General features: G+C 37.0%; 1 protein-coding gene across 12 annotated transcripts in view; it reads left to right on the top strand.

The window, feature by feature from the left end:
- LOC109543820 (sodium/potassium-transporting ATPase subunit alpha) overlaps nt 1–25,935 on the top strand; it is a 48,768-nt gene extending 22,833 nt beyond the window's left edge. For 2 of the 12 annotated variants that reach the window (XM_019913697.2, XM_048667681.1), the window contains exons 2-10: nt 5,862–5,942; nt 7,869–8,000; nt 8,060–8,306; nt 8,368–10,083; nt 11,475–11,776; nt 13,288–13,382; nt 22,490–22,664; nt 22,731–22,963; nt 24,715–25,935. In XM_019913697.2, the coding sequence (XP_019769256.1) occupies nt 5,862–5,942; nt 7,869–8,000; nt 8,060–8,306; nt 8,368–10,083; nt 11,475–11,776; nt 13,288–13,382; nt 22,490–22,664; nt 22,731–22,963; nt 24,715–24,835 (3,102 nt within the window). In that variant the 3' untranslated portion in view covers nt 24,836–25,935. Of the gene's footprint in view, nt 1–897; nt 1,096–5,861; nt 5,943–7,868; nt 8,001–8,059; nt 8,307–8,367; nt 10,084–11,474; nt 11,777–12,110; nt 12,206–13,287; nt 13,383–15,128; nt 15,224–16,058; nt 16,154–22,489; nt 22,665–22,730; nt 22,964–24,714 lie in introns of those variants that run through there. The other 10 variants (XM_019913705.2, XM_019913706.2, XM_019913702.2 and 7 more) reach the window with 9 other exon arrangements.
- Nucleotides 25,936–26,148: the final 213 nt, after the last annotated feature.

Below are 26,148 nucleotides of genomic sequence, written 5' to 3'. Positions count from 1 at the left end.
TGATTAAAATGTTATCCAACTTCTCTCCGCTAAGTTGCAAAGTGCCATTTTATTAATATGCTATAAGAAGTTTTCTAAAAATGAGGTCCTCAAGTCACAAACGCTTTGAAAAGCAGTGATTCTAAAACTCCTAAGTTCTGATCGTCCAAACCACAATTGAGTTATGCGCGAAATTCCGTTCTTTCAATGTGTCGGTAAATTTTCCAAGGAAAAAATTCTTTTGAGCTTGAAATGCCATAATTTTAAATTTGCTTCTCAGTCCTGGTCTCAAGTCGATCGATAGCTAGAAATTAGACTAAAATCCGATCACCCCTGCTTGCTAAGCTGCAAAAATATGAGGAATTTTTCAAAAAGAACTTTTAGTCAGAAAAGCTTAATGTCCTGCGGTGCAGCCATTTGGAAACTTTGGAAGTTTTGTTCTAAAGCTTCTGGAGACTTGAGAAATTTTGCATCAAAATCAGCCAAACCGCATTTGATTATTTACGGTCTGTTTGACGCACGTTGGCCGAGCTCCAGTTTTCGGATTTCCCATTCTTCATGAATCACCCAGTTCCGTTGCTGGGAAAACGTTAAAAAGAGCGGCAACAACTCAACACAGTGTTACCAGGCCTAGATTTGCACGTTTTCTCCTGTATTTTTCAAGCGAATTCCGCTCATTCATTCAATTGAGTTGAATGTGTGATTTTCATGCAAAAATTATTTGAAAATGAGGTGGACATGGAAGTGATTGTCTGCCGTGTAGAGACACAGAAGCGCTCATACCGTTGTGAGCGCTCGATTGGATTTAGGTGTTCCAGCTCCAGCTCATCGCTGGGTCCTCATGGTGGAGGTTCCTGTGGGATTCGTGCGCCTTTCTCCTTCGACGCCGACGTCGTCGCCGCTGGCAGACACGCGGGGTCCGCAGTGTGACGTCAGAGCTCAATAGGCGCCGCGTCAGTAGCGCGTTCGACGCTTTTCAGTGGGTCCGCGCCCGTCCAGCAGTGCGTTTGTAGTGAAAGGTCCAAAGATAGCTGCCACCATATGAGTTTCTGCATTTAACACCAATTTTACCCCGGATTATCATCTCTCTGCCGAGGGCCAGCCACCATGGGGGAGGTACGTTTGCTTGTAGCTCTTAGTGCTCTTTTCCGCATTTTGTTCGGCGTCTTTGGTGGGTGTCCTGGCCCGGTCGGCGTCGATATCGATCTTCTCCTGCATATTTCTATAATTCGGCTATTGTGTAATTGTGGATCCATGCAAGCTGTTTTCTATTAATTGTTATCTAATTGCCTAACCAATTCCCAGTTGGCTGATGGTTTTGGGGGAGTTCTTCAACTCAACCCCAAGAATATTTAAGCTGGGGCTGGTTAAAACGACATTTCAACACGCTATGGATTTCAGGCAGAGGGGTTTCATATGTTGGGCATTCAAAGTTCCAGAAAAAATCCATATCAGTCTTGCGCCCTGCTGGTACATGGGCATGACCCAATTACAACCTTGAACTTTCGTCTTTTGTCTTCTATTGGGCAAACGTCCATTTCAAACGAAACCCATCAGGGAGGTTTCGTACAAGAATGGACCGCCCCTATTGAATCACCCAAGAATTTGTTAATTTCTTTTAGTCGATGTCTGCAGGATGATTTGCAGTAGGTACTACTGTCTCCTCAATGTTTATAACCGCATCCACTGTCTTAGTAAATCAGTGTGTTTTTTACATTTTCTTCAGCGCCAGATTATCAAAAAAGTAGGCTTTTGCGGCCTTTGCTTGAAACTGGTGAGTTTTTCTGGCCTAAAACGTCCAACAAAACTTGCTTTTGTGCTTGCGAAACGTCAGCAAGAAATTGCATACCACTTCGGACCAAAAGGGGGAAAACCCTCATCAGTTTGAGGTCGTTTTTTCTTCATTTTCCGGTTGATTTCAGTCATGCGTTTCTTCTAGTTTTAGTGCAAATGCAAACGAGAACCTTAAACGCGCTTGAAAAATTCTGGGATGCAAGATCTAGCTGTTTGTTTGCATTGATATTATTGAATAAATTCAGGTTTTCTTGGGGTCGTTTGTGCAAATTTCGGGCCCTTTATGAAGCAAAAGGGTGATGTAATTTCGGCAACGGAACGCCCAATACTTAAAGGTTTGACCGATATTTCAGGATATTGAGTGGAAGTTTGGCACGCCCCTAGAGTACGCCCCAAACCATTTTCGAATATCGCGCGTTCAAGTGCCAGATTTGTTGAATTTTATTGTGGGTTTATAAAGTTGACGATCAAAGTAGGGCTTCGTTTTCCATTCAGGTGTCTGAAGATGGAAGACGTTAAATCTCCGAAACAGTTGAACATAGCGCATTAGTTGTAAAGATCTTTCTGACGGGCAACGGCGGACTTAGAGACTTTTCGTTAGCACAATTAGAGCACTATATTTTCCGAATTCAGCTTTATCAGATATTCCTTATAGTTTCAAAGTACAAAATCGAAAAATAAGTTATCGGACAAATCATGTTCAATTTTTCGACACATTTGCGCAAAAAGTTAAATTAATTGTTCAATGAAAAATTCGAATAAGAAGCGGCGGAAAGTACCTATATGAATATCGATAAAAAAATTAAACATAATACACAAATTCAAATGAGCTTTTTATAATCTCGCTTGAAAGAGAAAATGAATTAAGAAAGAAGAGCATAAACAGGTAATATTTTAATTGAAACTTTAATTAAAATTCACACTTGGGCAAGTGGATGTAGAAAAAGATATAAACTATTATACAGGGTGGTTGTTAACGAATATGACAAAATGCACTGATAAATTGTTTATGTAAAAATATCGCGTTTCGGGAACATTTATTCCAAAAGTTAATAGATTCCGAGATATAAGATATAGATACAGGGTGTCAAAGTGGAAATAACATTTTCGTTTTTTTCTAAAAGATTCTTAACCAGTTTTACTATGACCATAAACATTTGCATTGGGGATTTTTTTAGATCGATGAATCAACATTAAAATAAAATAAATTTAATTAAGTTTAAAAATATCGCTTTATGTTGACAATATCTTGTTTTGCGATATTTCCTAAACAAAAAATGTGTACTTGTTCCAAATCGGAATCTCTCGGAAAGAAGTATTTATCTCAAATAATAAAAAAAAACTTGAAGCAAACATGAAACGGTATTGATTTAGGCACTTTAAGAAATATTTTAAATTCAGTAAAGTCTAAAATAATTTTCAAATTCTTTTGCGTTTCGTTGAAATTGACAAATTTCAAATATTCAAAAACAAATAAGGACTTTTTAGATGAAAATGTTTGCGAAATATATTTCGCTCATTATGTTTCTTCAGAATTTTCGTGATAGAAGATAGAAGAAAAAATAAGCAAACCGGAACATTTAGAGCATTTATATGCTATATGAAAACAGTCGAAAATATATCGAGTCCTAAAATCCCTTTCTATTCCTCCTCAGGGCTCAAGCTGAATGCTGAATTTTCATGGGGTGAATAATTGAAGATTTTCTTTTATATCTCGGGAAAAGTGGAAAATCATTAGAATCAGAGTGGTTCAAGTCGAACTTCGTTTGTTTTATTTCTTGCAGATTATATATCAAGTTTTTTGTTGTTGCTAAAACTTTACACCCGAAAAACATTTCACTAAAATTTAAGTACCTACCTAGAGTATTTCAATTAAAAACTTGTCCATTTGGTGTCACTGAAAATTTAGACTCGCATAAAAAATTATTGGGAATGAAAGTAGGTTTGGGTGCCGACTATTTATGTATGCCAATTTTTAGCCACCCTAAAAGTGCTAAAAGAAAAAATTGAATTGCCCAAACAAATAGGAATACAAAACAGAATTTTATCAAAAAAACACGGACACCAAATGTATGGTTTTCACTAGTGAAAATGTGTCCATCTTAGCATTATGGGTAGGAACTCGATGCACACAAAAGCATGACATGGAAATGGATATTACGCTTATTATCCAATAATAAATTAGTCAACCACTTATCCACAGAATTGTGATAAACATTTGAGCAAACGTACAGGTTGCGATTATTAGCATATTCGGTTATGAGCAGTTTTATGTGTGGCTGAGAACTAAGCACAATTGAACCATCGCTGCAAACAACAAGAGCACAATTATCACAATTATTTTATTTATGAACTTACCTTGAAACAAGGCTACATTTCCAGTCCATCAGCGTGTGATTTTGTTTACTGGCTTTATCAGTTTTAATTAAAAAAGGTTATGCAATTTTGGATAAAATAATTGAAAATTGTTAGCGGTTTTTCTTCAGAGACCGGAAATTTATTTTGGAAAACGATTTTTGGCGAGACAAACGTAAATTTGTTAATGTTTTTGATCCTGCAAGGAAAGATTGCATTTAAGTGGCTCTAATTTTTTGGACACCGTTGTAATGATGATGAACCATGATTTCATTTGTTTCCTTATTAATATTGTGCAAAAACGGTATACTTGGTCGAAAGCTCTCAGACCAACCGGTTTCGATATATCGGCAGTCAAAAATCGAAATGTAGGTCTTCAATTTTTTTCAAACATCCTTTTTTTTTAGACGCTTTGGATTCATTTTTTCCAGATAATTTAAAGAAAATCTACTATAAACAAGCGAGAACTACTGTTGCAGAAAAAACGATCCTCGAAAAATTGCACACTAATTTTCCGACACCCTGTGCATGTCGGCTACTAAAGGTACTTTTACGGAGATTGTTTTTTTTTTTGAAGGTACACGACGTGAGCGCTAATGCGCTGCTCAGCTTGAAAAATCTTAAAAACAGTTCGCTTTAAATATAGTTTGGTGGTAAATGTTTAATTCGCTTTATTTTGGCGTAAAAAGTTTAGAATAGCGTCGAATATATAACTTAAACATTCATGCTCTTAGCGCGGCTGAAAATGCTTTAGATGAGGTTTTGAATGCAAACCAGTGACTTGTTTTACATAGTCTAGCATAGTCTTAATCATTAACCATGTGGTACAACCCAGTCATTATGGCACTGTCTTTTTATTTCCTTCAAGAGTGTTCGTTAATTTTTTTGAATATTCCGATCTAAAATGATACGCATTGTAATCGAAACGCTACGGTTCATTTAGTTCTTCACCGACGGCATCGATTTCTTCCATGGTATCACATTAGATCGGACTCTACAGGGTTATTTTACAACTGCAAAAGCTTTAATTATTGTAGTTATTCGATATTTGGAAATGGATTATTGTGTGTAGCGGTTTGATTTGAATGTCAAAGCCATTAGCCGTTTTTATTATGGTTGCCAGACATTTCCAGTTCATGTTTATCTGGGGAAATCGTTGCCAAAGTCCACATGGAATTACCCTTCCTCATTCTTACATGGAAAGTTATGCGTTGTTGATTTTCTGCCAAAAATATCGGATGTTAAACGGATATGTATACATTTTCTGTTTAAAAATGTCGTATATACACAGTGGTCCATTTTAACCGTAAAGCCATCTAAAAGATCTGGTAAGTAGCAGTTGTTTAATAACCCTGTGTTGTATCTTTAGTTTAGAGTTACCAGTCACTAGAGTTGTTTTCGGTGCATGGCGCCTTCATTCTCTTCAGAATATTTAATTTCTTGAATATTCGCAACAATTTTTAGACTGACTCATCTATCATTATTTCGCGTCAGCTACAGCTTCTTCTCTCCTAAGGAGTTGAGAAGCGTGTAGCTGATACATTCATGCTCGAAGTCGCACTCAGCGCTAAGCTACGGTTTACACGGTGTGCAACGTTGGCTGTAAATTAGCTGAGGCGGTAGCTTAGCGTTGTAGTGGCGACGACAGCTGCGAGATCTTCAGCGCAAGGTTGGTGATGGTTCATTGCAATATTGCTCGATTTTAGCTTAGCTAGATTGTGCTTGTTTTACAGCATGGCCGCTCTGATTCGTACCGGGTCGCTACCGTTCCAACCAATTACGACGACAACAAAACAGCCGACGGCCAACCAAAGGTATTTTTTGCACACAGTGTGGTATTCTGGTGGTGGTTTTGAGTTTACATTTTATATGTACAGAGTGTCAAAGAAAATCGAAAACAAAAAGTGGAGAAAGAACACGAAGTTTTCTTTTGGGTCACCGAGCGCCTATTTAGGCGTAGGCTGGGTATTTTTTTAATTACTTTATACAATTTTTTTAATAGAAACCAGCTTGTTTGTTTCTTTAACGGGATTTGGACAGATATAAAAACAGTCTGTAGATTTCTAAAAATATTGGCAAATAAATCCAGCTTTTGCTTTCATATCTATCCAAATCGCGTTAGAGAAAAACACTGCTGAGTTTTTATAGAAAACAGAAACTAGTCGAATCTATAATCTCAAAAAGTATATAGTCTTGTTTGACGAACACCCTTTATGAAGGGGACTGGAATTTTTTTTGGTACACTGTACTATTTTTTCATTTGTTATCTGTTTCCATCAGCTCAAGAGTGGGGAGCAGACGATGTGAAAGCGTAGAAAAATCGATTGTGAAGAAGAAACGAAAATCTTCCCTTACGCATAAACTCAGTTAGTTTTTCCATTTTTTCTCAACGTTTCCCCTGCAGGAGTGATTACCATTTTCAGGGGCGATAATTTGTTGCTTTGTGCTCATATCACATCAGTTCACTACAGCCATTTCTCAAGACAATGCTTAAACTGCAGGCGAAACGTTGGGATTAAATTGGATCCCTTATTCTGAATGAATTAAGTGTACCATTGGCCCGAATATTGCACATTGACCTGATATTGAGTTAAAATACTAAAATCAAAATAGATCGCGACAATTATTGTTGTAAACCGGCTTGCGGATCCTCTAATTGAAGTGTTAATCGCTCGTTTAAAATCGTCTCGTTTGAGTGATTGTTAAATATTGCTAAACCTTGATATCTGATAAGCAATTGATTTCGTTCTGAGAAGGATTTGAAGTAGTTGAGCAGGTGAAAATAATTTATTGAAACTTACGTAAAGCAACATTTGAATTTATATCTTAGCTTGCCAGTTCTAAACTCGATAACTATACAGGGTGTTCGATTTAAAATAATCAAGTGGATATACTACCTGCTTTCGATATAACCGAAAGTACGACCATCTGGAAAATATTCTCGATTCTTTGCCCATTTTACAAATGTATTGCATATAATTCTTTAAAAATCAGGTGTTTATTTTTCAAAAAATCCCTCGCACCCGTGGATTTTTTGTTTTGAATTGCGCATTTCCTTAACCAATTTTTAGACAGGTTGACCATAAAAAAAGTTATGATACCAATGTCAACTTTTTCAAATAAAAACCCCTCTTTTTTGTAATTTTATTCAGTTCTTTATTCAGTAATTGTATGTAGCATACCCTAACTTATCTTTAACGGGTTTCGGAAAATTGGCGTCTGAAAGTCGTATGAAAAATTGCTACCCAATTTATAAACTATTGGTTCCTTGACAATAGGTATTCGATAGTGCTCTCAATATACCTAATTTTCTGCCGTATTTTGGCTTTTAACTCTTAAGTCTTCGATGTTTTGCAGCCGATTTACATAAGCCTTGGATTTTAAATAACCCCATCAGAAGTAGCCCAAGGGTGTAAAATCAGGAAGCTTTTCATTATGCGGTTGCCAATGGCCAATTTGCGGAAAACCGTTAAAGAAGGGAATGCTACAAAAAAATTATACCACTGAATAAAATTACAAAAAACAGGGAATTTTTTTTAAATAAGTTGCTCTTGAAATCATAACTTTTTGGGTCATCCTGTAGAAATAAAAAAACGCGCAATTATAAACAAAAATGGACGAGCCTGAGCGACTTTTCGCAAATTAAACACTGGGGATCGAAACAGTTCCCGGTGGGACACCCTGTATACTCACTAGGTATGTCAAGGTAAAACAGCTAATTTATATGTTTTGTTGTCTAGGCACGGAGAAAAGTGCAGAAAAAGCCAAGGAAAGCGGGAGATTTGGATGATCTAAAACAGGAATTAGATATCGATTATCATAAAATCACACCCGAGGAACTTTATCAGAGGTTTCAGACTCATCCAGAAAATGTAAGTATAGTTTTGGCAAAGAGACCATTTTTTGACTGTTTTTTTTATAATGTCTTTAGGGTCTTAGTCATGCAAAAGCAAAAGAAAATTTGGAACGGGACGGACCCAATGCTCTAACCCCGCCAAGGACAACGCCCGAATGGATAAAATTCTGTAAAAATCTCTTCGGAGGTTTCGCTCTCTTATTGTGGATTGGTGCAATCCTGTGCTTCATAGCCTATGGAATCCAGGCGAGTACCGTTGAAGAACCCAACGATGATAATTTGTTCTTGGGTATCGTACTGGCCGCCGTTGTTATCGTTACTGGTGCGTCTATTTTTCGTTGATTTTTAGAGTTTTTTTTCTCATTGTGATTAATTGGTTTTAGGTATATTTTCGTACTATCAGGAGAGTAAAAGCTCGAAAATTATGGAGTCCTTTAAAAACATGGTGCCTCAGTTCGCAATTGTACTTAGAGAAGGCGAAAAGTTGACCCTTCGCGCCGAAGATTTGGTTCTGGGCGATGTCGTGGAGGTGAAATTCGGAGACCGGATTCCTGCCGATATTCGGATTATTGAAACGCGCGGCTTCAAAGTGGACAACTCGTCGCTGACCGGAGAATCGGAGCCTCAGAGTCGGAGCCCCGAATTCACTCACGAGAACCCTCTGGAGACGAAGAATCTGGCCTTCTTCTCCACCAACGCCGTTGAAGGCACCGCCAAAGGTGTTGTTATTAGTTGCGGAGACAATACTGTAATGGGCCGAATCGCTGGTCTCGCCTCCGGCCTCGACACCGGCGAAACTCCCATCGCCAAAGAAATTCATCACTTCATCCATCTTATTACTGGCGTAGCCGTTTTCCTAGGAGTCACGTTCTTTTTAATTGCCTTCATTCTGGGTTATCACTGGTTGGATGCTGTTATTTTCCTCATCGGTATCATCGTGGCCAATGTTCCAGAAGGATTGCTGGCCACCGTCACTGTATGCCTCACCCTCACAGCCAAGCGGATGGCCTCAAAGAACTGCCTAGTTAAGAATTTAGAGGCTGTAGAAACTCTGGGCTCAACCAGCACAATTTGCTCAGACAAAACCGGTACTCTCACTCAGAACCGAATGACTGTGGCACACATGTGGTTTGATAATCAGATTATCGAGGCCGACACGACTGAGGATCAGTCGGGCGTTCAATACGATCGAACCAGTCCCGGGTTCAAAGCGCTTTCTCGTATCGCTACCCTTTGCAATCGTGCTGAGTTCAAGCCTGGTCAGGATGCCGTTCAGATTCTGAAGCGTGAAGTGAATGGCGATGCATCTGAAGCCGCGCTGCTTAAATGTATGGAGCTGGCGTTGGGCGATGTGATGAGCATTCGGCGCAAGAACAAGAAGGTTTGCGAGATCCCCTTCAACTCGACCAATAAGTATCAAGTGTCTGTGCACGAGAATGAAGATCCCAACGATCCACGTCATATTTTGGTAATGAAGGGCGCCCCCGAGCGCATTCTGGAACGCTGCAACACAATCTTTATCTGTGGCAAGGAGAAAGTCCTGGACGAGGAGATGAAGGAGGCATTCAACAATGCGTATTTAGAGCTGGGCGGTTTGGGTGAACGAGTGCTGGGATTCTGCGATTTTATGATGCCTTCCGACAAGTACCCAATTGGCTATAAATTTAACAGTGACGACGCCAACTTTCCCTTGGACGGACTGCGATTTGTTGGGTTGATGTCCATGATTGATCCACCTCGAGCTGCCGTTCCGGACGCTGTGGCTAAATGCCGAAGTGCCGGCATCAAGGTCATCATGGTTACCGGCGATCATCCCATCACGGCCAAAGCCATCGCCAAATCAGTCGGAATCATATCTGAAGGAAACGAGACCATTGAAGACATTGCGCAACGTTTGAACATCCCCGTCTCCGAAGTCAACCCGAGAGAGGCTAAGGCTGCAGTGGTTCACGGCTCCGATCTGAGGGATTTGTCTTCGGATCAGTTGGACGAGATCTTGCGGTACCATACTGAGATTGTGTTTGCCAGAACGTCCCCGCAGCAGAAACTGATTATTGTTGAGGGTTGTCAGCGAATGGGCGCCATTGTTGCTGTTACCGGTAAGTAGTTTTGAGGTACTTTGCTAAATGCAACAAAAAGTTTTTTTTAATTTAATATTAGGGGTTTGAGGCTTCGAAGGGAATGTTATTTCTTGGAGTGGTTTGTCTGATGGTATTCATTTGTCTGTTGTGGTATGAGGAGAAAAGAAATAAAAAGGAAAACTTATCTCAAAATCTTAGATTCTAGCTTCGTCGTTTTGGGTCACAAAAATGGTTTTAATTTTGAATTTCTTTTTTTGGGGAGGCCAGATACGGTCAAAATACATGCCCTAAAAGGTTCAGATGTGTTCCCAAAAAATCGCCGATTGATCCAGGAGAAAAAATCTTACGTGCACCACAGGCTCTAAAGAGAGCGCAACCTTCAAACGTCCATTACGCCTCCAAATCGCCTCATTTTTACTTATGCATCAATGCAACATGCAAGTGAAGCGAAGGACCATCAGATCTGCTGCACTGTTCAAACTAAGACACAAAAACCCGCCTTAGTACGCCACTCAATCGGACTCATTAGCATCAATGAATTTCCAGTTGCGATTTTGAAGAAATTTTTATCATTTTTAGGGTCAACTGTCTTCTAAGGATGATGAAAACTTTATATTTCTGTTTGCCTTAGTTTGGAAGACGCGGTTTTTTTTTAATGAGAAAACACAGTTGAGTGGAAATATGCATGCCTCCATATCAGGTACAGGGACTGGGAAAAATTGGCAGTTTTCACGGAAGAAGCCCAAATTTCAGAAAAACTTCTGATTTTGCTCGGTTCATTTAAAGTGCGAAGTAGAATGATTCCGCCTCGTTCAGTGTATCTTAGGAATCATTTAAGTTACTTTTTGTATCGCCTGATTGCGGTAGAAGAAAATGATTGAAGAACTGGTGGTAGCACCCAAAAAGGGACATTTTAAGATCACACATTTAGGTGCAAAATTAAGCCAAAATTTCATGTTTTAACCCCACATTTTGCCAATTTCTCTGAAACAAATTAAGCTAGAGTACTCAGGCCTAGACGATTTTTTGGCAGTTTTCACAAGAAAACCAATTTGACTCTGAACCTTCAAATTGAATGAAACGTTTTCCAAATCATCTTTTGCGGTATTAATTCAATTATTTCTTTTGACATGGGAAGTTGATTCTAGGGAGTATTTTAATTTGGTAACACCGAGAAATCCAGCAGTATTTCTTCCATTTTGTTCACTGTTCCGCTTTAGGTGTTGCCATCAGCAGCTTTTTGGGTTGAAATGTCCCGATTTTCAGATCTATTTGCCGTACTAATTTACTTTCAATAGCTGGAATATTTCGTACTGTTTCTTTACTTGTAGTTTCTAATTCGCCTTCAGCCGTAGAATGTAAATATTAATTTTTTCATCGTTTAAACTGACAATTTCCATCTCTTTAAGGTGATGGTGTTAACGATTCGCCCGCACTGAAGAAGGCGGATATCGGCGTGGCCATGGGCATTGCCGGATCGGACGTGTCGAAACAGGCTGCCGACATGATTTTGCTAGACGACAATTTCGCTTCAATTGTAACGGGAGTGGAGGAGGGTCGGCTCATCTTCGACAACTTGAAAAAATCCATTGCCTACACTCTGACCTCGAACATTCCCGAAATTTCCCCATTCCTGGCCTTTATCCTGTGCGACATTCCACTGCCACTCGGCACCGTTACCATCCTTTGCATTGATCTTGGAACCGACATGGTGAGTACCATTTCAAACCATTTTTTTTTGTTATGTCATTTGTTTTATTTTGCTCAAACAGTCAGAAAATTTGAAACTGAATGTTTGATGATCAGGCGTCTTTGACCTGTTCGTTTATTTAATTTTTTTGAGTTGATTTTTTGTGATATTTGAGAAAATGCAACGATATGCCAAGATGTTATTGGCGTCTAAGCAATCCAAGTTGAATGGAGATTTAAAAGAAAAATGTAAATTCGTGTTCTTGGGATAATCGTTGCCATTTGAATGCAAATGAGGCATCAGATTTCCAAAATGAAAAGTTATATTTTTGTACTCACAACCATATTGTAACAAGGTGCCGGCCATTTCGCTAGCTTACGAAAAAGCAGAGTCGGACATAATGAAACGGCGCCCCCGAAATCCGTACGCCGATAAATTAGTAAACGAAAGGTACCAAAAAGTTAATCAAATTGAAGATAAACATCTTATATTTATTCGCATGTAGACTTTGAGAACTACTGTTCCGCATAATTGCACTTATATTATTCTAGGCTCGGATTATGTTTCTTTGCGACACGATTATTTACTTCCCTAATTTCGAATCAGTAGAATAGCTATTATTTTTTTTATTTAATACTGTATTAGTAGCATTTTCTCAATTATCTAAAATACGCTCGAGTCACAGGTACGTTCAATGACAAAGCTCTTTTTACTTCATATTTCTTCTATGCCGAATTAATGTACTTTTATTCAGTTTTTTCGGCTTTCTTAACTCAATTTTTACTTTACTGTGTTTTTGTTTGTGTACATATAAAGTTCATTTGTATGTACAGGGTGATCCAACAATAGAGTAAAGTGAGTTTACGCTTAACCGATATTATTTGCTTCAAAATTGTCATTGTCATATTGTAAAGTTATTAAACGCGCATATTATTAAAATATTTACATTTACACAGAGTGCGTCAGGAAAGTTGCAGTGTAGGAAACAATTTTATATAAGATACGAACGAAAATTAGATAGTTTTTTGTTATTCGGCTTTAACGATAAAATTTCAAATTTTTGTGTTGTTGATAAATCGCAAATTTCTCCGTCGTCTTTAGAGACAAAAAAATTTGGGTGAGGCACGAGTGATCCTATATTAACATTTGGTTTGCAAAATATTTGTCTTTCAAACTGTAACTTTTACTGTTACTATGATCATGATCATCATGATCATGATACACTACAAATGTAAAATTTCATGATTAGAGCCGAATGACTAAAAACCTATCCAATTTTCGCTCACATTTTATGTATCAAAAATAAATTTGAATTTACATAAGAACTGAAAAATTATTTTGAGTTGAATTTTGAATCAAATAATACCGGTTAAGCCTAAACTTTTTCACTCTATCATTGGGACACCCTGACTGTGTAGAGAATATATTTTTTGGAGAAACTTTGATTTGAAGCAATCTTATGGGAAAAGAACTTTATATGTATGTTTCCTTTTATTTACTTTCACTGTTCTGTTTTTTATTTTCCCGACAAGGTGCCCGCTATTTCTTTGGCATATGAGGAAGCTGAGTCTGATATAATGAAGAGGCAGCCTAGAAACCCTTTTTACGATAAACTCGTCAACGCTAGGTGTAGTTTCTTTTATTTTATTTATTTGTGTGTTATCTGGGAGTTTTTGGGGCAACTAACAATTTTTCGTGTTTGTGCTGATAATAATCAAGGGTGGTGATGGGTGCTTCCGTTCGAGGACTCATAGCTATTGATCGTTTACTAATCATATACGGTTCTGATGCCTGCACGACCGAAAAATTCCACTTTTATTTAATAGAATAGTGATTGTTCAATCAATACAGATCCGACACACTCACACACCCAAATACTTTCCTCAGTCACGCAGAATCGCGTAGCTCGCATCGCTTAGCACTTACCATTTAACTCCTAGTGGTATGATTCGTTTTAGATGCGCAACTTTTTAGTTTGGTTTTGCAATAACGGCAACTTATTCATTCAAAGTTCATCGTAACGTCACCCTAGCAATTAGTGTTCTTATATGGAAAGCGCCATAGACACTGATTCTTCATCATACTGTTAGATCACTGCTGATCACTGCGATACATGTTTGTCGGAAAGTACACTGTTGAGTGTTTATTTTCAACGTCAGTCCAGTCTTTTTCTATTTTTTTTTCGATTAATCATTTTTTAATGTAAATCTAATTTTTTGTTGGAAAAATTCGAGCCCATTAGTTTTGCCAAATTGGCTTTCAGATACTGTTATGGAATTAATCTCTTCTTAAATAATACTTCTTGTGTATAAACTAAGGACATTTGTTTGACTATTAATTATTTGTTTCAAAAAGTGGCGGAAACTGGTAAATGCAAAAGTTGTTTATTATCCCACAAATTTTAAAAATCTGAAATTAAGTCTCTTGTTTTAAATAGAAGAACCTATGTTTTTTAAGATAGATCCATTGCCTGATAATGAGAAAAACATCGTTGCCGCTTTGAATTTTCAGCAAAAGATTATAGAAGAGTACTTTTTTAACATAAGATAGTTTCATTATTTGAAGAAAATATCGTAACGTTTCTTTTCGAATGTTTAAGTATTCCAATCAAACATGGGACCATTTCAAAATAATACTTGTTAACAAAGTTGACATTTTCAACTGTTAATTTATTCTAGAAATTTTTTAATGAATGTTGTCAATATTTTTCTCGTACTCGCCAGGTGAGCCATTATAAACCCTTTAAAAGGAACGAAACTAAAGGACGTCAATTTTGAATTACCCTGTATATGTAAGAGCAAAACGAAGACCAAATTTAAATTTTTCATGTTCGAAAACCACCAACTACTAAGTTTACTTCGAACGAAAATTCGAAACAGTTTTTCAGATCATGTGCTCGATAAGTAAGTCCTAGCGGACCCATGGACTTTTTATATTCAAAATACCTAAGGAATAGTCAGGTAAAATATCGGACATTTATTAAAAAACACCCTATATAGGGTCTAAAATTTGACATTTACCCCTTTAAACTTCACATTTAAAAAAATTGAGTAATAACGACTTTAGTATTTACGCCACTATTCACCGTTTTCGGACATAAAGTTCTTGGTCATTCTAATGTCAGCTTACGAGAAAACACTCTGTAGATCTCAGATATCAACTAACCGCGGCGTTTTCATTTTTCGAGTCATTTGAAATTGTTTTTCACTCGATTAAAAAGGCTCACCCCCGTTCCCACAAAAAAAGGAAAAAAAAACGAAATGGATTTTACTCGTCTTACTTTATCTACACACTGTACGACTTTGTCCTCTTATTAATGGGTGTAGTCATGGTTGAATTTTGGATTTCAATTATTTTTTTGGTCAACACACAGGTACCTGCCATATCATTGGCCTATGAGAATGCAGAGACTGATATCATGAAGAGGCGTCCTCGAGATCCTTTCAAAGATAAATTAGTGAATGAAAGGTAATGGAAAAGTGCTCGTGGTCTTTTCCTACTCCTGGTAAAGAAATGAGCTGACCATTCAAATGATGTGCTCGTAATCGATATTGTGGCCGATACCAAAGGGCTTTGATTGCTCTCTATTTCCAGTTCCAGATTAAAGTGCTTTAAAATAGAGAGTGATCAAAGTGGTTTGGTCGAGTGTATTATAGAGCCTTGTGATTTGTTTTGGGTGAACCAATTGAAAAAGCTGTACGGCGACTTAGGTGTTGGTGTGTATGTAAAGTAAACGTTCAGATTTTGTCTGAATACTTGGCGATAACTTCTGCTTTGTTCCGCGGGTTCCCATTTACATCCCAGTGCCAATCGGATGTCAGTGTGGAAAATCACAATCATTTACATACGCTTTTTGTAAATCCACCGCGTATGCGAAACATTTCCATGGTACTGATTAGTGCTTGTGTGTTTGTTTTGTTCGCAATGTAACACCGATTCGAGACGAGCATTGTTGTGTTGGATGCGAGTAGTTAGCAAGCACAACGCTCTGATCTCATTCATTGGTCACTCATCGATCGATATCTATTGATTTATTGCTTTTTTATTTCCTGCTTCGTTTCAGTTATTATTTTGACTAATGAATCATTCGCACGCGTGCTGCATTGGTTTCAATCAGAAGCCGGACCAAGCCATACGTGCGTTGAGATCGACCACTCTCCTTAATGCCTCTCTACACACTATTCTCGACTAAACTGACCAGAAACCAATAAAACCATGAATCAAAAAAAAAGAAAAATATGCATGACCATCTAATTTACTAACTGTGTGTTTGGCGGCGCTTGGCGCGTTTTCTTCTATATAGGTGCCTGCTATTTCTTTGGCCTACGAGGCTCCGGAGAGCGACATAATGAAAAGGCAACCTCGCGACCCATACAGGGACAACCTGGTTAACCGCAGGTGGGTCTAAAACTACATTTACTCAACAAGGATTTTTTCATTCGGTACTGGAGCTAAATTTTTGCCTTAACGTTTTGCATGAAAAGTTACTTCACTGGTTTGACTGCTGATTTTGAGCTTTTCCAAACCCCCAGTCAGGCTATGGAGTATTTTTAACACGTTTTTGTGCAAATTTTTCAAATTGGAAATTTTTTTATTTTGATAAATTGATGCTCTGTTCACCATTTTTTCTCAGTAACATTCTGCTATAGTTAAACCTCAATAAAATGTGTCTGGGCACTATTCAAAATAATCACAATCTTGCAAACTCCAGTTAATTTTATTGTAATTTTTTTTAAATGAACATTTTGATGGTTTTTACTGGTTGTTGAAGTTGAGTATTTGGCAAAAAGTTGGTTCTGGTACCGATTTAATTTCTTGTGATGTAAATGTACTGACTGCAGTGGTGTCGTCATGGCCTGGCACCAACACAATCGTTACCTCGGCACTGAAGATGTTTGTGAAGCGAATTCCGGTTACGGCGATCATACAGGGTGATTCTGAATCATGGAATTCACCTTCTAGGGATTGTTCAGTGCAACAATGGAAAACGAATTTAAGCAAATAAGAAGTCATGTCCGGAAAGGTCTTCTGAGTACGGACTATAAGTTGGTTTGGGTGGGAACATCTGTTTTCTCGTGTTCTAAGTTGTTAAAACTGCGAATTTCTTGGCGCTGATTGAGACGGTTTTTTCAAAATCACTTTTTGAGCCTTGTAGCTTTTGGTGCTGTTTTCGGGTTTTTTGTCGTGCAACGTTCAAAATGGCTTTTTGATAACCAGGCAAGAAATCCACTTGTCTTCGTTAGTATGCGATCAAGGAAGGCTTTGTTTGAATAGCATGTGAAGTTCGTTGCGTTGATTCAATCATGTTTTTGAAAATGAATTTTAGAACTTTCCACCGTTTTATACTGTTTTCGGTTTTTTTTTTCATTGCCATGTTCGACTTGCCTTTTTGTCGATAATAAAGATCCACTTAGTGACTTGAACAAGCGATTAAGGAAGGATTTCTTTTAATATAGTACAAATTTCGTTGCGTTGATTCCAGTTGTTTTTTTTTTTTTAATTTATGTTTGAAGATTGCTGCGTTTCGTGCCGATCTCCTTTTTTTAAATTGCAAGGTTAACAACCAGATTTTTCGATAACGGGACAAGAGATCGACTCGCCTTCTTTAGCCCGCGATAAAGGATGATTTTGTTCGAATATCTTGTGAATTTCATTGCGTTGATTAAAGAGGTTTTTTCAAAATTAATTTTTGAACTTTGTAGCGTCTGGTGTGGTTTTTGGGGTTTTGCCTGGTAAGGTTCATAATGCGTTTTTTAGATGACCAGACAAGAGAGCGACTCTCCCTCTTTAGCTCGCGATAAAGATGCGATTTTTTTAATTACATGTGAATTTTGTTTCGTTGATTTGAGAGGTTTTTTCAAAATTAAATTTTGAATGTTGCTCAAGCGATTGGTGCGAATTTCGTTTTTTTTGCATTGATGCTTTAATTCAAGATTGACTCGCCGTCTTTAGCCAGCGATAACGGAAGGTGTTTGCTTGTACATCGTATGAATTTACGTTCATTAAAATGGTTTATTCAAAATTGATTGTGGAACATTGCCGCGTTTGGTGCTGTTTTCAGTTTTTTTAATTTGTAAGGTTCAAAAACCTACAGTCACTGTACAAAAACCGTTTTGCTAATAATGGGGCATGAGATCGACGTCCCCTCTTTCGTATGCTATAAAGGATGGCTTTGTTCGAGTATAATGTAAATTTAGTTGAGTTGATTTTTGAAATTTGAGCGTTTGGCGCGGTTTTCGATTTTTTAAATTGCAAAGTTAAAACGTTTGATAACGAAGCAAGAAATCGACTCGTCTATTTAGCACGCGCTTACGTCGATTAAAGTGAATTTTTTAAATAAGTTTTTGAACGTTGCCTTGTTTGGTGCGGTTTTCAGTTTATTTCATTGCAACGTTCAAAATCGTTTTTTTTTTCAGATTCAGAGATGCAGAACGGCTTTTTTTGAATATCATGGGCATTTCTTTGAGTTGGTTCAAGTGGTTTTTTCAAAATTAATTTTTCAACTTTGCCGCGTTTGGTGCCGTTTTAATTTTTTTACATTGCAAGGGTCAAAAACTGTTTCTTTGATAACGGGGCATGAAATCGACATGACCTCTTTCGCACGCGGTAAAGGAAGGTTTTTTCTGAGTATCATGTGAATTTCGTTGCGTCGATTGAAGTGGTTTTTTCAAAATTATTTTTTTTCCCGTTTAGTGCTGTGAATAGATATTTTTTCGATAACGGGGCAATAGATCGACTCGCCCTCTGCAGCACGCGATAAAAGAAGACTTTGTTTGAATTTCCTGCGAATTTCGTTGCGTTGGATCAAGTGTTTATTCACAATTAACTTTTGAGCATTGTCGCTTTGCTGCTGTGTTTCTTTGTTAGGTTATAAATGTATTTTTTCGATAACTAGTCAAGTGATCGAGTCGCCGTCTTCAGCACTCGATTAAAGAAGACTTTGTTTCCATCTCATGTGAATTTCATGGCGTTAATTGAAGTGGTTTTATCAAAGTGCATTTTTGAATTTCTCCGCGTTAAGGGCTATTTTCAGGTTTTTGCTTTACAAGGCTCTAAATGCGTTTATTTGATTAGCAAACCAAAAATCGATATGCGGTATTCAGAACCCATAAAGGAAGGTTTAGCTTGAATATGCTGCAAATTTAGATACCCTAATTCAAGAGCCTTTTTCCAGATAGATTTTTGAACATTGCCGCAGCAAGTTGGTGCTGTTTTCAGTTTTTGCCTTTAATTTTTGCTTTCTAAATGCACATGCAATCCGTGTCTCACCTTGTAAGGTTCTAAATGCGATTTTTCGATGACCAAGCAATTGATGAACAAGCGTTATAGGAAGTGAAGCTGATGATAGCTAGTGGGCTCGAAACCGGTCATGGAGGTGCCTAAAACTCAAATTTCTTCTATTGTTGCACTGAACAATCCCTAGAAGTTTGATCTATAGTTCTAAATCAGCCTGGTGATAGTACAAGCGTGTGGAAAAGTTTAAAAAAAGTTAAAAAACCTTGCTTTATTAAAACTACCAAATTTGAGTTATTTTTCAGTTTACTGTAGGTCGATCGGCTATTAACTATCTATTCTTCACGTTTTGCTTAGTATTACTATTTTTTTGTGAAATTAGAAGACAAAGTAACCAAATTTGCTTATTGGCTTTTACGCGCAGATTTCCTTTCGGTGGGTACTCATTTCAGTTCAGCCGACACATTAATCCATTAAACCGATGCGATTAATGTTCTTTTGAGCAATCAGCAATGATTCCCACTATTGTAGGTACTTAGTAGAACATTAGACTATGTTTCCCTTAGGGTAACGTCTTTAGAGTAACCATATTTCTATAATGCCGAGGTATAGTTTGTGTAATTGAACAGTTCTAGCATTTTGTAGAGCAGTTCTAGTTTAATCTGCGAATCGCAGAACACCGGTCTTGTTCTGTTCAATGTTCCGTAGACAGTTCTCTTAGATCTTGTTCACTAGACTCTAGAAACTATAGATGTGCTGTAAATTTAAGCTGCATCCCATGTGAACACACTCCGCCGTCGTTTGGGGTGTCCATTCTCACAATGGTAAGAGATGAGGGTATGCTCTTGAGTAAAAAAGAGGTTTTTTTGATTGTTTAATTTCAATGATCTCTATTGTTTTGCACTAAAACATTCGCCTGACTTTAGGCGTAAATCTGTAGATTGTTTTAGGATTAATTTGTCTTGTTACATCGGGATATTATCGATTTTTTTTTAATTTCTCTGGTTTTTCATTAATTTTAATTTGGATGGATGGTTTGGAACTTTCGAATTACTACTATTCCCATGGTAGGATTCGAAAATTTAAGTTTTTATATACTTTTTTCGTTTTAGCGACTCTATTTTGCGCTCTACACAATGTTTCTGATCTAAGTATTTGAAATTTCTGGATAATTAAAGCAATCTGGATATCAGCACCATGTTTTGCAATTGATGTTCAAGCAATAGAAAATATTATTGTGACTGGAAAATGAGGTGGTTGAGTGAGGGTCATTTTCTCACTGTGTCCTAGGTTTCATGGAGCAGAAGGAGCGCTGAACTTTTGAAAAAAACCGATAAAATGTAATTTTACGTCTGATTTGGAAATGGGACTTTTTGTCGATAGAAATGAACTTGAATGAGCTACTCAGAGCAGTCAAATAACGCGAACTCACTTCTGTATTTAAAAATGTATATTATTGTGTTCCTTTTTATATTTTCCTGCTAAAATGTGGTTTTTTAGATTTTTCCTGAAAACTGTGTATTTTATTGTATTTCTACACAAGCAACTTTTCGTGCAAAAAGTATCATATTTTCATTGTCCTGTTTCAGAAGTTGCAAACAAATATAACACGATTAGAGTCATTTTTTGATCCAGAACAGTATTTTTTGGGTTCAAACTGAAAAAGCAATTGACTTTTTACTTGAATGTGTCGCTGTTTCTGTTACTTTCTTTGTTTCGCTGCTCAATAAAAGCTAAATTTTAGTGGTAAATTCGCATTTTCTAATGCTTAATTTTGCTTGAAAATCGTGCATTCTATCGTGTTTCAACAAGAGTAACTTTACGTGCGGAAATCATCCATGGTTTGATCGCATTTTTTCGGAAATTGCAAATAAATAGTATAATACGATTAGGGTCAATTTTTGCTCAGGATCTGGACTTTTAGAACTTTTGGGTTGGCGAAAAAAACATTCTGGCTTCAAACGCAAAAATCAATTGACTTTTTAGTTGAAAGTGTAACTCTTCTAACTTTCTGTAACTTTTTATGTTTTGCTGCTCAAGAAAAGGCATATTTTTGTGATAAATTCGCTTTTTTTAAGTTAATTTTGCTCGAAAACCGTGTATTCTATCGTGTTTCAATAAAAGCAACTTTTCGTGCAAAAATTATCCATATTAGGATTGCTGTTTTTTCAGCAAAGATGATTAGATCCAATTAGAACTTTTAGGTTTACGAAAAAAACATTCTGGCTTGAAACGCAAAAATCAATTGACATTTTAGTTGAAAGTGTGACCATTTCTGTTACTTTTTATGTTTCGCTTAAAGCAAAAAAGCCATATTTTGCGATAAATTCTCCTCTTTTTTTTAAGTTAATTTTGCTCAAAAACCGTGCATTCTGGCTTGTTTCAACAAAAGCAACTTCTTGTGCAAAAATCATCCACATTTCGATTGTTTTTTTTTAGAAATTAAAAACGTACAGCAAAGATGATTAGAGCCAATTTTTGCTCACGATCTGGATTTTTGGAGCTTTTGGGTTTACGAAAAAACAATCTGGCCTTAAACGCAAAAATCAATTGAATTTTTGGTTGGCAGTGTGACTATTTCTATTAAGTGAAGTACTTTTCATGTTTCGCTGCTCAATAAAACCCATATTTCTGCGAAAAATTAGCATTTTCTAAATTAATTTTGCTCGAAAACTGTGCATTCTATCGCGTTCCAGCAAAAGCAACTTTTCGTACAGAACTCACCAAAAATCATGGAATGAAGTTATAGGAGAATTTACCTTCAGCCAACAGCTCATGTTTCCATAAGTGAGATTAACATTTCAAAATGCTAGTTTTGGCAAATTTAACTCCTAAAAAATTAGAGCCAGTGGTTAAGATTTTCTGGTTGAACTTTCAATCTCTTCAAGAAATTTGCTTTATCTGCCTTGCAATTTCTAATGCCTCGATTTGAACCACATTGTGTAATAGGGGCATTTGCAGACCGACCGCTTACGCCATATCTTTCTTCGTTGACTCTGTATGTTTCAGAAAGTTCTGCTAAAGGGTATTTTTGTTTACCTTCAATATGTTGAGTTGAATGAACGATTCAAAACACTGTATAGAGGTATTGTTACTGGCTGCAGCATGTCTCTGTGACTTTTGCGCGCACGAAGCCTTGGATTTTCAGTACTGACCAAGTAGACGGAGCGTTTTTTTCTATCTATTTTATTGGTTTTATATTACAGCGCTTTTGATTTTTGCTGTTTTCAAAGTAACACTCAATTGAATTATTGTCCACGCAACTTGATTCCGACAAAATTGAAGCAGAAGTATCGCTAACTTTAGGCCGAGTGTTGAATACTCGGAAAAGTGATCATTGGGGCTTGCTTTGCATGTCGCATGCTAGTTTATGAGCAAATGTTCGTTGTTTTTATGTGTGTTAGCGAGTTTTAAGAAAACTCATCATCAGTTTGCTTAAAATTCGCGGCTTTGGCCTTATTTCACTCATATTAATGTGGTGTGTTTGTTTTTCTCATTTAGATTGATTTCAATGGCTTATGGACAAATCGGAATGATCCAGGCAGCTGCCGGATTCTTCGTCTACTTTGTCATTATGGCTGAGAATGGATTTTTGCCGATGAAACTGTTTGGTATCAGAAAGCAGTGGGATTCGAAAGCTATCAATGATTTGCCCGATTCCTATGGGCAGGAATGGGTAAGTCGGATATATTCACCTTAAAAGACAGATCCTTTAACTGATGGAAATTTACATTCCGTCTAGACCTACAAGGATAGAAAAGTTTTGGAATACACTTGCCATACCGCGTTCTTTGTCTCCATTGTGATTGTGCAATGGGCAGATTTGATCGTCTGCAAAACCAGACGCAACTCGATTGTGCATCAGGGCATGAGAAACTGGGCTCTAAATTTCGGACTCGTTTTCGAAACCGCTCTGGCTTGCTTCCTGTCCTACACACCAGGAATGGACAAGGGACTTCGCATGTTCCCGCTAAAGTAAGAACATTTTTTAATTAACATTGCACTCTTGTCACATGCAGGAAAGCAGCTTCAAATTTCAGGCAGAAGTATTTGAAATCTATAACGAAAATCGATTTTTTTGTGAATGTACTTTTCTATCGTACAAAAATTTTGAAAAACTTGTTTTTCAAGTTTTATAGGATTCTGGACTAGAAGATTGATTTCCTTTGAAGAAGAATACTTGTCCGAATGAAGGGATTTTTTTCGCTGCTTAAGAGGACAAATAATGTTTTCTTATTCCAAAAATTAGTAGTCCGCTTAAGCCGCGAAAAAACCCTACCTTGAATTTTAAGACGCTAAAAAAATTGTTAAGGAATAAAAAAAAATAGTTTTTAAAGTTTAATAAGATTTTGCGTTGAAAGCTTCATTTTCTTTGAATCAGAACACTTATCTGAATGTTTTGTGAAAACTTTGCTTCAAATTTCAGGCTAACGTCTTTGAAATCTACTGGGAAAGTTGATTTTTCGTAAATTTACCTACCTTTCTACAGACGAAAATAAAAAAAAATCGCTTTTTTGAGGGGTGAAAAAAATGATTTGCTTTGAAGCAAAATATTTTTCTGAATGTTCTGTAAGAAATTTAGCTTCAAATTTGAGACTAAAGTCTATGGTGGAAGTTAATTTTTAGTAAATTTACCTACTACCTTTTTCTGGACCAAAATGAATAAATTGGTTTTTAAGTTCGACAAGGATCTGCAGACGAATTTTGATTTCCATTGAAACATAATATTTTTCTGAATGTTCTGTGCCTACAATTTCAGCGAAAATTATTTATTTCCCTTGGAAAAAAAAACACTGTTCTGAATGTTTTGTGAAAAATTTAGCTTCAAATTTCAGGCTAAAGCCTTTGAAATCTAACGCAAAAGTTGATTTTTCGTAAATCTACCTAAATCCTACCTTTTTATAGATCAAAATGAATAATTTCGCTTTTTGAGTTCGACAATGTTCTGAACAAGAATCTTAATTTCCGTTGAAACATAATATATTTTTTAATGTCCTGTGCTTCCAATTTCAGCGAAAATTATTTATTTCTTTTGAAAAAAACTACTTTTAGGAATGTTTTGTGAAAAATTTACCTTCAAATTTCAGGCTGAAGTCTTCGCGTTCTGAACAAGAATCTTGATTTCCTTTGAGGCTCTGAATGTTCTGTGAAAAATTTCAGAGACATGTATTTGAAATCTACGACATAGGTGGATTTTTTCTAAATTTGTCTTGTTTTTTTTATTCGCTTTTTAAGTTTTACAAGGTTCAGCACAAGAATTTTATTTTTTTTAACCCGAATAGTTTTATGATTATTCTGTGAGAAATTCAGGTTCCACTTTCATCAAACTAAAATAAAACAAATTTTTTTTCAAGTTCAACATTGTGCCAGAAAGCTGATGTTCTTTGAAGCACAATCCTTTTCTGAATATTTTGTGATAAATTGTGCTTTAGATTTGAAGCAAAAATATTTGGAATCTATGATGTAAATTGATTTTTTGAAAATGCAAAGTTGTTTTCAAGTTCTACAAGTTCAAGTCTTAACTGTTCAGAATTTCCTATAAAAAATCTCAAATCGCTCAACCCGCGCAATTTTCTTCGCAGGAAAACGAGCCTATTGAAACACTCATTTTGGGTCACTTTGTATATTAAAATCCGATTTCTACAGGATGAGGATGATTTTTGTTTTCGTGTTGTTGTAATGATGTGTGAGCTGGAGAAATATGATGCTAATGAGTGAATTTGCAGGTTTGTGTGGTGGTTGCCAGCAATTCCCTTCATGCTCTCGATCTTTATCTACGACGAGGTGAGAAGGTTCTACATAAGACGTAACCCTGGAGGGTGGTTAGAGCAGGAGACCTACTACTAATCGCCTCAGCTAGCCCTATACTGCCACCTGGTGGGCGCCGCCGGTCGCTGTCTAGTTGTTTCGATAGCAGGGACCTCGTGTTAAGATCGCATGCACACACAACATCAACATCAATATTAACAACAAGAAAGAGCCGAGATCAGGGCAAAACCCGCCGGTTTTGAATGACGTCGTTCTCTATCGATTGTTGTACAAATCATGTTGCTATTTCTAGAACACTTGCTGCTTTTAACGCAGCCATATAAAATAATAATTGTGCGGAGTCGATCTTAAATATATTTATAGGTTATAACTATATGCATGCGCGGATCGCCTGCGCACAAACTAGTTTATGAAATAATTAAGGATAATTTAACTAATATTATGAGTAATAGATTTTGCGACAGTGTCACGTACCATTTGTTCATATAGGAAGTCAGAGCATACTTTACTACCCCGATAAAGCAGAGCTGTCCGCAATAACGTTTTCATACATTCCATTTTTGAAAACTACAGTTGCCTTAGTGCTGTCAGTCATTTGCGGTCTGAGGGTGTGGGTGGGCGTCGTCCTGGTTGCCTGTTAACGGACGCTCATCTCTCCCTTCTCCCGGTCTTGTCCGGACTCGTGTGCGCCGTTCGGACAAACGATTTAGTATTATTTAGGCTTTCAACACTTAGGTTAGCTAGGATGTAACTGTGTTGTTAAATTGTATTAACTGTCATACCAGTCGTGCTCAATACACATGACTAACTATTATCATATTTATAAACGTTCGGACGAAAATCGCCGTTACTGTGAAGTCTAGCCAGGCAATGAGTGTGCGGCGGAGAGTCTCCTAAAGCGTTCCGTCTTGCTTGTTCCAAGTATTATGTTTGGTGGATTCAAAATTTTCAAAAGTATCACCACTATACTAGGTATGCTTTCGTAGCGTGTTCTTTTCTAGTTGAAACGATTTAAGCCTGCTGGTCTGAGACCAGGTGACCACAGTATCATTATTATTGTAAATATTTTTATGTAAGTCACTTAATTATTTTTCTGCTTCTGTTCTTTTCACATTCATATTTTAGTACGTAATGATGCTGTATAAATTTGGGTTTTAATAAAATGGATGATAGTGTTACCGCCCAGCTATTTCTTGCACTCACACTCTTTTCTGTTCCTTCCAGGTTTTCCAGACTCGTTCACTGCCTCCATTACCTTGTATACCATTTCAGAACATTTTCCAAATTCAAGTGAGCCAGTTTGGTACATTTTTTTACTTTAAAACTAGGTTTTTATTGTTTTTATAAACCACGATAGTACAAAATACCTATCCAGCCCCATTCCGGGCTGG

Source organism: Dendroctonus ponderosae, unplaced genomic scaffold (genome assembly GCF_020466585.1).
Source record: "Dendroctonus ponderosae isolate FM_Combo_2020 unplaced genomic scaffold, Dpon_F_20191213v2 Dpon_F_20191213_6, whole genome shotgun sequence".
NCBI classification, from domain to species: domain Eukaryota; kingdom Metazoa; phylum Arthropoda; class Insecta; order Coleoptera; family Curculionidae; genus Dendroctonus; species Dendroctonus ponderosae.
This window is presented reverse-complemented; position numbering and strand designations above follow the sequence as displayed.